The sequence below is a fragment of the Thunnus albacares genome, chromosome 14, assembly GCF_914725855.1.
Source record: "Thunnus albacares chromosome 14, fThuAlb1.1, whole genome shotgun sequence".
Taxonomy (NCBI): domain Eukaryota; kingdom Metazoa; phylum Chordata; class Actinopteri; order Scombriformes; family Scombridae; genus Thunnus; species Thunnus albacares.
In genome coordinates, this window is record NC_058119.1 from 18,435,414 (window position 1) to 18,447,503 (window position 12,090).

A 12,090-nucleotide genomic window follows, 5' to 3' on the forward strand; every position below is an offset into this window, starting at 1 on the left:
GTGTTATACAATAAAATATTAATTATACACAGAATATATTAATATATTAATATATTAATATGAAGGGGAAAGAATGTAGAAGGCATACAGTGTACCGAGCAAGAGAAAATCTATAAGACTATCAGTTGAGATCTTAAAAATGTTTTGCTTAAGGAAAGAGGTAACACTGTGGATCAGGAAAAATACAGGTATGATTAAAGACCAAAACAACATGATTAGGTAGAGGAGAAGGGATGATGATGAAAAGATTTAACCAGGCAGACTTTTCAACAAAGAATATTTGTTAAGCATTGAATGGAACTTGGTCCACATATCAGATTAAAATAATGATACAGAAAAATGGATCCACAGTGGGAATATTAGAAATCTTTCAGACTTCTTTAGTTTATATAATATATTAAGAACCGACTGAGAGAGGTCAAGAACTGTTCTGGAGCACATTTTCAAGAGGTAGCAAAACATAGTGATGGTTAACAATAGCGAGGTAATGTCGCTGAATGTGAATGGTCTAAACACACCAATGACAAGAGAAAGAGTTATGACAAAATTGAAAAAGGAAAAGGCAAAGATCATGTTCCTCCAAGAGACCCATTTATCCCAGTTAGAACATGGAAAATTAAAAAGGTATAGCTACAGGAATTTATACTACAGTTCACATAAAGAGGGACGCAGAAGAGGAGTTGTAACATTAATGTCAAACACAACTCAATTTGATTATGAAAAGGAATTCAAACATAAAGAAGGAAGGTATATTATACTAAAAGGAAGAATACAAAATGAACCAGTAACACTGACAAATGTATATGCACCCCCAGAAAGCTATACATATTTTTTGAAGTCCCTGTTTGACGTCATAGCTGTAGAATCAGAGGGAACCTTCATTTTTTGGGAGTTTTAAATGTTGTTTTGAATCACAGTATTGATACGAGTTTCAAAGTAACTACAGTGCAGTTAACAAGATTCATAAATATGTCACTTGAAGAGACGGAGATGATAGATATTTCGAGAAACCTACATCCTTTGGAAAAAGATTTTACACATTATTCAGCTGCTCATAAAGTCCATTCAAGTCTAGACTATCTTTTTATGAATGTAGGTGATTCACAGAGTGAAGGAATGTAAGATTGGAGGGGCAGATGTGTCGGACCATAATCCACTCTATTTAAAAATATGCCTAAAAACAGAAAACAACATACAGTATAGAGACTCAGTGTGGGAATATTGAATAATGAACACTGGAATAATGAGCAAGATGCATACACTAAAAAATAATAAATCTCCAGGTAGTGATGGATACCCCGCAGAGTGGTATAAGATGTTCAAAGATGAGCTGGCACCACTACTCCTGGCCTCTTTTAATCAGACACTTCAAAATAATAAAATACCACCATCATGGACTGAAGCAATAATGTCAGTCATCCCAAAACAAGGAAGGGATAAGGAATACTGTGGGAATTATAGACCAATTTCAATACTAAATTTAGACTATATAATATATACAACAAGGATTTGTTAGAGGACATCAAACACAGGATATCAGGAGAACTTTACATGTTGTAGATCAAACACATAAGAAAAAAACCAAGTAGTGTATTAATAAGCATTGATGCAGAAAAAGCATTCAATTGTGTAAACTGGAAATTGTTATATAAAGGGTTAGAACGATTCAAATACAAAGCATAAAGACACTATATCAACAGCCCACTGCTAGAATTAAAATAAATGGAAACCTGACAGACAAGCAGTTTGTCAAAACGAAGAACTTAAGGGAGTTATGATAAATGACATGTAACATAAAATAGGGCTCTTTGCTGATGATGCCATAGCGTTCCTTGAACAACCGAATAAATCATTTCCTGTACTGATGAAGCTCCAAGAAACATATGGACACCTCTCGTGATATCAAATCCAAAACACAGATACTAACATTTAACTATAATCCATCAAAATTGATTCAGGAATCATCTAATTTTAATTGGAATCTAAAGAAAATGAAATATCTGGGGATTACCATCACTAAAGGACTATCTAAACTGTACAAAGTAAACTCTAACAAGATAAATGACATTGAGAGATGGTCTACTCTACCACTTGATTTTAACTTGAGAATTGAGACCATCAAAATGAATGCGCTAGCTAGGATTCTTTATTTATTCTAGTCCTTACCTGTAGAGGTCCCTCAAACTGAATTTGTGACCTGGGACAGGATAATATCAAGTTTTATCTGGGGAGGCAAAAACCTAGAGTTAGGTATGAAACTCTCCAGCTACCAAAAGATAGAGGTGGTATGGGTCTCCCAAAAATGAAAGAATACTTTTATGCTGCCCAGTGAAGATATATTGTATGTTGGTGCAAACCAGATTACACAGCAAAGTGGAAAGAAATGGAAAAAGAGTTTGGAGAATATCCAATACAGAATATTATTGGAGATAAAGAAGCATACAAGAAAATGAAAAAATCGTATGGATTCAATGACATTGTTTACTCTGGAATTATGGTTGATAATAACAAAAAATACTGGATAAAGAAAAATACGCATTTGCTAAAATGGGTAGCATTTTAAAGTAATTTTAAACAGTATGATAAAGGATTCAAATAGGGAATCACAGCATGGTGCACTTTAGAGAAGGATGAGGAGCGGAAGAGTTTCCTGAATATGACGGATAAATATAATTTGGTTAAGTATGAATTCTATAGGTACCTACAACTAAGGGACGACTATAAGAAGGAAATCAAAATAGACCCCTCTGTGGAAGTGAATGCTGTGATCCAAATTATAATCAGTTAATACAAAGAAACAAAAATTAGAATTATATCTGCAGTATATCAAAAGTTGATGACAAATAAGTTTTCAACTAGATATATAAAAGAAAAATGGGAATCAGAGTTCAACATAAAATTTCAGATGATGATTGGCAAAACATGTGGACAATACATCAAACATCCACCAATTCATGGATATGGAGAGAAAAACTTTATCCATTTTTTTATTACACCCAAGGTCAAAAGTGAACATTTAAACATAAATCTACCATGCTGGAGAGAATGTGGAGTATTACATGCAGATCACTCACATACATTTTGGAAATGCCACAAAATATTAATGTTGTGGAAAATGCTATACAAGATTTTAGGATACTAGGATATGATATCCCTATGATCGACATTGTACTCTACCTGTGTAATTTTCCTGAAGAAAATGTACAATTGAGGGATAGGTATCTGATCAAAATATTGTTAAAAGCTAGTAAAAAAGCTCACAAGGAAATGGGGTAAAGTGGATCCCCCTACTCAGGAACAATGGATGGAGATAGTGGAGGAAATTTACATAATGTGAAAACTGAAACATCGTTTGAGATTACGAGAAGCACAGCTGGAAGAAAAGTGGAAAATATGAACATTATTCAGGACCCGAAACAGCAACGAAGACTACGGAAAGGCAACTGATTTAGTTGATGAAACCATGAGAATGGATGGACTACTAAAAATGTAACTCCTAAACAAAAAACCTGTTTGTATTGTTTTGTTTTTAGGTTTGTTTGTTTGTTTGCATTTTTATCTGTTGGTTTTATATGATTATAAATGTTGTAATCATCAATAAAATTAAAGCGGAAAAAAAAATGCCCAAATAAAACACAGAATGCTCCCTGAAGATTGAAAAAAGTAGAACATTATTGGCTTAATCCGCTCCAATCTTATTCTGGTTTTTGGGTAGAGCACATGCAAGCTGTGTGGGCTGGCACAGCAGTGTATGATATGAATGATTCCCACTGAGATTTGGACAAATGTGGCGTTCCAGTTTCTAAATCCTCTCCATCTCCTCTTCTGTCTTTAAGAATCCCATATTCTGTGCAGAAAAAAAAAAGTCAAGTCAAGCCAATTTTTTGATAGTTTTCTGGAACTTTTTGTTTTGATATGGCAGTTGTGTGCGTAGCATACAGAGATAAAGTGACTATTTTGCTTTATATTCACCTCTGGAAACATGAATGCCAAGTCCACAGTGCAGTGAGATTTTGTATTTTTCGTTATGAATTTTAAACCATGTTGCATGAGCTGTAACAATAATTGTCACTTTTCTGCATTTTTCACTTGCCACTACTACTGCTTCACTTGTTAGTACCCTGTTCCTCACTGTCTCTTTCACACACACGCACACGCACGCACGCACACTCACACACATCCTGAGATCATCCTGCCTGGTGTCAGTGTGATTATGCAGCTGCAAAAGATGGGTGTTCCTACTGCTCCTTTGCCAGTGCTTGAGGTGGGGCTCACTGTGTCCATCTGCTCATGGCCTTAGGAGAAAAACACACACACAGACACACAGTTTAGAATATGTCTACTGACACGTGCACACACACATACGCAGAAAAACACACATGCACAAAGTAATTACCTCAGCAGGGATTCTACTCAGTCGTGCTGAATGCCAGGGGATTCAAGGACACTTACGAACCACCTAATAAATTCACAGAAAACGTAGCTCCAGAATGCTAAGCATTTCAACCACATTATCCCCCAAATCCTTACAAGTAACATCCAATCTACATAAAGAGTCAACAAAGGGTTGACTTATCTCGGTACTCTTAAAACACAGCTTTTTTATCAATTTAGATTCACAGTATTGGAAAAAACACCTGGGTGTTTGATGTGTCTGTTTCCTTTTCTGTTCCTTTTTAGGGGTCTTTTTGCAAGCCATTACACTGAGACACATTACCGGGAGGATGGAAGTGCAGTCACCGGTGCTCACAACTTTACGGTATGGTAGCACTTGAGTGCTTTTGACATTTATGGTCGAGTTGACTTGCAGTGCTGCTCCACAGTCAAGCTGTAAAAACTGACCCTTTAAAATTGTTCAAAAGACAGATGCTTCTTTTTTTAAATCTTCAGTTCAATAGATGATGAACTACACTGTATCTTATGAACTAGTTAAAAACTGAAAATAGACAGCGTTTAATTGTTGTTTTTATTATTTATTTCATCACTACATTATGACCCAGAGTGTATTTGAAAGCCTCTGGCTGTTGCTGAACAGGACATTTATCCTGTGGCCTACTTGTTGATAAGCTGTGTTTTATGCAGGCTGATTTCCAGCCAACATTGCCATCAGGATTTCATTATAGAATCCCCTTTTAACAGCTGATCTATTCTTAACTACTTGTTTTATTCCATGCGTGCACTAGCTTGGTAAAGCAAAGTGCCTGCTAAAGTACTCTTTAGAAAATGAAGAAAAATTGACTGTTCATTTTAAAATTCGAGTGCTTATCAAGGCCACTCGCTGCGGCACTTGAATGGTTGAAATCAATTAATGTGACGCACAAAAGAAACTCGAGGCAGAGTTGAATCTTCATCCTGCGATGAAGGTATTTTTTACTTCAGGTTAGGTGGAAAGAAGGTTTCATTGCATGACAACAGGTAGCCGTTCTAGACGAGGGATAACATTTCTGTGGTGTTGCAGAAACCTGTCATCTGTGACTTTGAAACGCTTTCACTCTCTTTTTAACATAGTCTCTTGCCCTTTTGCAGTTAAGTTGGATTGAAATCACTGTTTAATTGAACGGTGGTGAGGACAGTTTGACAGGTCGCTTACCACTTGGAGAAGAAATGTTTGGTAATGCGGCAGTGATTGACAAGTCTATTTCCCGCAAAGTTATGCAAACAGTGTTCTCCACTCTCTCTCGCTCACCTTTAATTTTGAGTGTGAGGATGTTACAAGCATTGCATCAGGTTGTCAAATAGACAAGCTGTATTGTCTTAGATAAGCCTCACTCAGCTGCTGACTTTGAGTACCTGATGCCACTGAACCAGACATTAAGCAATAATCTGTGGAAAGACGTGTTCTGTAAATAAACTTTGCCGTTCTATTAATTATCTGATAAGACAAAATAATCTGTGAAAAAGATTAGGTTTTTAGATTTTGTTGCTGTTTCTCCTCCACTGCACAAATCTGCCGCCTAAGATAAATCAAGAGATAATTTTACTTCTTAACAAGCAGCAGTTTTGCAGTGGGTCAGTCATTAGACAACTCGTGCTGTGCAGCCAGACATTGTTTAAACTTCCCAGAAGTTTCTTTTAAATTCTGCTGGAGACCCCAAAGTTTCTAAAGATGCTAGTGTCAGGTTGAATTTGAGGGAGATAAAAACATTCCTCTCAGTGTAAAAATCTTATAGCTTTAGCAAGAGTTGGAAGAAGCCTATACAGAGTAGATACAGTATACTACATGACATTTTCAGACAGTGGAGTGAAATAAGATTTTTCCAACCTTAAAGCTACTCATGGGGAAATAAAAGGTTTAATACCAGATGTTAAGGGGTAACCAAGATGTATCCCATCTCTGTTCTGCTTGCTTTCTGTAGCCTCAAGAAATCTCCCAAAATTGAGCTTATGACAAAACATTTCATTCTGAAACCATTTAAGTACTGTTAAAGTCAGACAGGATGAGGATAACCGAGGAAGACAATCACTTTTGCTGCCTGATGTTTTCTTTTGTGAAAGGTGAACTAATCTAGGTCAAGCATAGCCTAAGTACAGAGCCTTTGTTGCTGCTCTATTTTTATACTTAATGTAATGAATCTCGATTCCATTATCACCTGGCTCAGTAACTTGTCTTGCACGAGGCAAACTGAAGTGGTTGGTAAAGTATCACCCCATGTATTTCCTCCTGCTATCCAATATTGGAAATGAGAAATGGTCAGCATAGTGTGACTAATGACAGTTGATTTAAGAGGACTGGAGGGCTGCTAGACAGTAAATGGAGGTCTGTATTCCCTCTTAACAAGAGGCACTTCCTCCTCTGTTCTTGTGCTCAACAGTGTTTTCACTGGGTACATCCCAAGTCTCTTATTTGATATTTCCTCACTCCTCAATCCTCGCTTGAACCGGACGCTGTTCCGGTCCGCCATTTTGAAGGCTGTCCCAAATCTCTTATTTCTGCTCCGAGGAGCAAGGAGAAGCTCATGGCTTCTCTGAGAAGCCATGAGCGAGGATACACGAGGGTAGCCTTCACAGAAGTCTTTTACCGGCCCACACGCCCCCTTATTGGACATCAGTTAATGATTGGATGCTGCAGCCAATCGGACTGATCACGGACACATCGCTGCAGTTTCATGCTGAAGTGGAGACAGATAACAGATCAAACTCAAGTGTATCACTCCCAAGTTTTATATTTTATTTGTTTTCTGATTCACCATCTAGTTAAACATCTGTGTTAATTGTCAGATTTTTCTCTTCATGATCTGTTATTTCCCACATTAACTGTTATTTGGATAAAATTAAACTCATGGAGAGTCTTGTCTGTCAGCAAAAATTTTAAACACATTTATATTTTACATAATTTGTCGTCATATCTTTTCGGTCACATGTGAGGCTGAAAATCCCTGAGTGTCGGGTTTGATATGAGTAGCATAATTTCAATTTTCCCTGAAACCTTTAGCCAAATAAATAATTTCCAGGGTTCAAAAGACACTCTAATCATATTCTAAGTTATTAAATAATGAATTCACAATCAGAATATCAATAAATACAGACACAAATAATTAATAAATAATATAAAAGCATTCTGCCAGTAGAAATGGTTGATGTGCCTCTAAGCAGGACATAGTACACAGTATAAATACAGAGCAGGACACAGTACACAGTATAAATACAGAGCAGGACAGAGTACACAGTATAAATACAGAGCAGGGCACGGGACGCAGTATAAATACATAATGCAGGTTTTTATTTATGTGCAGGTGTTTATTAAATAGGTAACAGGGTACAGAGAGAAAACACTGCTGCTCTGGCAGTGATAACTGTGCACTTTTATTAGTATTTGCACAGTGCACATGTGTGCAGACACAAACTCCATCAAAAGTCACTACAGCTGTTAAAGCCGACTGACAGCTGTTCCAGCTGTGTTCAGCTGCCATTGTCATCAGAAACACGTTGCTTCACGTGACGCTTCAGAGGAAAGGACGTCTCATCTCTCTAAAAACATATTTCCTCGTTTCCTTTCTCCTCCTTTGGTTTCTCCATGCATCTACAGTGGGAGGGACTAAGACACAAGGAAAAGACACAAGTGAGGGAAACGTGGATGCAGTTAAGAGACTTGGATGTACCCAGTGTGTCTGAGGAGCCCCAACTGTCTTCTTTCCCTTCTACTAGACCATTCTGGTGGAATAATGAACTAAAAACGGATTACCAAATTACTGTCACCTCCCAAACGTGTCAGTTTTCCTGCCTCTCTTGAACTCTGAAGGTTACATTTATTTTAAATGGGCTGTTTGTATGGAAAAAGACTTTACAGTACATAGCATGTATATTTAAATGGACATAACATAGGACAGAATCAAACAGTTCCACTGTATATTGTCCTCTTTTGCTCTTTTGATGTCAGGTAAACGCCCTTGCCGCAGGAAATATGACAAGCAGCTTTCCTTCTTTAAAAATGTAATACATTTTTAATTACATTATCCAGTGGGAGTAGCCTTGTTTGCATAAAATGTTTTCATCTACAGTATGTAAAGGCTTTTTATATGAACAATTTATCTCTTTTAGAATAACTGCTACTACCATGGGGAAGTGCAGGCCCATCCAAACTCTGATGTCACCCTCAGCGTCTGCTCAGGCCTGCGGTAAGAAACATAACCAACGTTTTATATTCAAGCAGCATCTCAACGCTGCCCTTTAAGTGCTATTTGCCACTGCAATGTTTATATTTACTTAAGTCATTCTGCACAGCAACCCATCGCTCTTAAGCCCCTTAAGCGTGCTGTCAGTAAGCTGGTGTGTGACTCGCAGGAACAGGAGAAAATGTCACACCTGATTGTCTTTGTCCACAGAGGCTTCCAGTTAATATCTGCACTCATTTTGGCAGTAATAGCAGCTAGCTGTTGCTAATGACCGACCACAATTGGAAGATTGGAAGATGTGAGATTGCAAAAAGCCTGTAGATACACAATGTCATCTCCTGTTTAATTAAACAGTAAGGAAACAATTTCTGGAAACAGAAAATGTTTAGTTTGCCATGACGACCTTTTAACAATGCAATAAAAGCTAATGATAAAGAGAATTAAAGTTGTTAGTCATGTGTGGTAAATATTCTTGATCTGAAATAGGAGTACATATTAAGATGTGGCCATTTTAATAAAAAAAAAAAGTACACATAAAGAGGGGTGATAATAAGATAATATTGAACTCATTTGTGAATGGGAAAGGGCTTTTGTGCATAAAACCATGAAGTATTTCAACCCATGGCTGGTGTTTAGAAACTCTCTGTGATGCCAAGATAAAAAAAATGTTTTATAGCTCCATTTAACTTAGTAAAGGTGCGTTTGTTTGGGAAAAAGGGCCACCTCAGTTGTCACATATTCCATTAGAGAGAGCCACATTCAATCAAATTCTGCATTTGAGAGATTGGTTATGCTTTGAAGGTTTGTTTTCAGACTTGCTCTGCTGTCTCTACAGAGGCTTCATCGCACTTGAAAACAAAACATTCATCATTGAGCCCATGTCTGGCCATGACACCGGGGCCCACTTCATCTACCGAGTGGAAGAACTCAGAATGACCCCCGGAGCCTGCGGCCATGGTTTCAACATGTCCTCCATTGCCCCTGAAAACCACATAAAAAGCCCCTTCCAGTCCTTCCACACGAGGGTAAGATTGGTATTACGTTGTTTTTATCACAAAGGTTCCATCAGAGCCAATAGACATCATAGTTCAAAGCTAAACTGTCATCTGTATGAGCTATTTTTTGTAGTATTTAATTGTCAAACAGTTTCTGAAGGGTAAGACTAACATTCATTTGATGGATGATAAATGGGCATTTGACCAAAGATCAGCAAACTGGCAAGCATGCCAGTTTGGATAAGTTCCCTGAGGGTGTTGCCTTGGGCTTGACACTCATTTTATCTGTGCTCAGAGCCCAAATTCGAGGGCCCATGCAGAAGGTTTGGCTGATAATTTGTACAGAGCAGGTGCGGCATCCATCTGCCCCTTTTCCCAAGTATTAAAAAACTCCATTTGAATCAGGAAGAGAAACTTACCAACATACAGCACTTAATGACCCCTGAGTAATATTTGGACTTTGGAGTTTTCACTAGAGCATCAAATCTACCTTGATGGTCATCTCCTGCTTTTCCAAGTTTTACAATGTTTATAGTGAAATGAGAAGACATTGCACAGCTTTCACATTTTTGAAAACTCATTCATTTGCTTTCTTGCCAAAAGTTAGGTGAAAAGATCAATACTGATCTCATATCTGTACAGTAATTATGTAGCTACAGCAGCAGCTGTTAACTTAGCTTAGCGTAAAGACTGGAAAATCTGTGTACCAGCACCTCTGAAGCTCCCTAATTAACACATTTATTCTCGTTTGCTTAATCCATACAAAAGCCTATGTATAAAAACGACAAGTTGTGGTTTTTACGGGGGATTATGTGACTCTAGGAAGTCACTGCTTCCAGCCAAGAAATAGTTCTGTACATAACTTCTATTTTTGTACTGATTAAACAAATGAGATATATGGAGGCAGATTTAGTTATCTTTGGAAAGCTAACAAGCTGCTTGCTGTTGTCTCATCTAGAAACAATCAAGTGTATATTCCAAACTATGTCTCTCAAGGTTTTTTAGGTATTGCAGCCTTGAAAAGGTTCATCTTAAGGCTTTTAATGCCCCACAGGAAGCAATAGTACATCAGTTCTGTTTCCATGATATTTGCCAGTGTTTTAAAGACAAAGCAGCTAGATGTTTAGGAAGACAAATGGAAAATCATTTATTTTAGTAAATCTCAAAGCATTTCTAACATGCGGCCCCTCTGTTTTTTCCTTAGCATAAAAGGCACACACAGAAGACAACCAAATACGTCGAGCTGATCATCGTTGCAGATAACAGAGAGGTAATGCACCTGCCTTGCTTCTGTTCACAAGCACAGTGTCTGAACAAGAGAAACAACACACTGAAAACACAACAACCCCTCATGATATAAAAGGGGGAAAAACGCAGGATAAGCTGTAGTAACAGTAGAGCAGGTCCCTCTGGAGCTGCAGAATTAGGTCAGTGTGCAACAAGCAGTGTGGTCTGGTGGCAGCGGCTCCGTTTTGACAGGAAGTGCTGTACGATTCCCCGGCGGAGAGAGCAGACAGGAAACAGGAAAAAGCCGCGTGGATACAGAGGAGTCTTCGTGAGCACTGACAAGCTCATTGTGGGGTTTCCTACTGGCAGCCCTCTGCGACCTGAATGGAAAGAAAGGAAATGAAAAAAAAAAAAAAGAAAAAAGATAATGTTGTCAGGCTTAGATTCGAAGTGCAGCCAGAGAAGTGCAGCTCCAACGCAGGTGGATACACAGTAGGGTGGAAATAGAGGATCTGACTTTGCTGCAATTTGGATCCAAAGGTTTGCAGGCTGTCAGATCTGCCAATATACCTGCTCCCTGCGGCCGTGCCATTCGTCTCCCTAACACTAGGAGATTTTTCTAGATCCAGATGGTCACAGCTTGACAACCTGCCCAACACACAGGAAAACGTATTGGCATTGAATATTTTAGGTTTCTCATTCACACAAAATAACAACTTTGCAGGCTGTCTGTGTTGCTTCATGCTTTTTAGTTCTGAAAATGATGGCAAGTGCAGTATCATTTATGTCTTCGCGCAGCATAACTACTTGCGGGTGTAAATGTTCCAATTTCTACCACTGATAATGTGTAATTTTGTTTTCAGTTTCAGAAACAGGGGAAGGACGTGGAGAAGGTGAAACAGAGACTGGCAGAGATAGCCAATTACGTAGACAAGGTAAAGCATCCTCTCCCCTTTGCACAGGAGGGATAAATCACTTTTTTAAAATAGAAATATTGCTGGCAGCAGAGATTAATGGGATGGACTGTGTGATATATTAATGTCCTACTAAAACAGCTGCTATTAGGCTGTCCAAAACCTATGCCGGAGCTGCAGCTCTATCACTTACAGATACCGTAGGCAGATGGATTTACTGAAGGAAGCGTGAATAGAGATATGGTAAACAGGTGCTCTGATCATGTGGAAAACACAAAAAGAGAGGATTCAGGGCCACCATAACAAAATATGACATAATTCAGTGAATTGAGTAACCAAAGG

General features: G+C 38.1%; 1 protein-coding gene across 3 annotated transcripts in view; it reads left to right on the forward strand.

Annotated features, from left to right (window-relative positions):
- The window catches only part of adam12b (ADAM metallopeptidase domain 12b), a 93,008-nt gene that overhangs the window by 40,202 nt on the left and 40,716 nt on the right, over positions 1-12,090 (forward strand). For 2 of the 3 annotated variants that reach the window (XM_044373057.1, XM_044373058.1), the window contains exons 4-8: positions 4,681-4,759; positions 8,539-8,615; positions 9,448-9,637; positions 10,812-10,877; positions 11,698-11,769. In XM_044373057.1, coding sequence (XP_044228992.1) covers positions 4,681-4,759; positions 8,539-8,615; positions 9,448-9,637; positions 10,812-10,877; positions 11,698-11,769 — 484 coding nt within the window. Of the gene's footprint in view, positions 1-4,680; positions 4,760-8,538; positions 8,616-8,879; positions 8,966-9,447; positions 9,638-10,811; positions 10,878-11,697; positions 11,770-12,090 lie in introns of those variants that run through there. The other variant, XM_044373059.1, reaches the window with a different exon arrangement.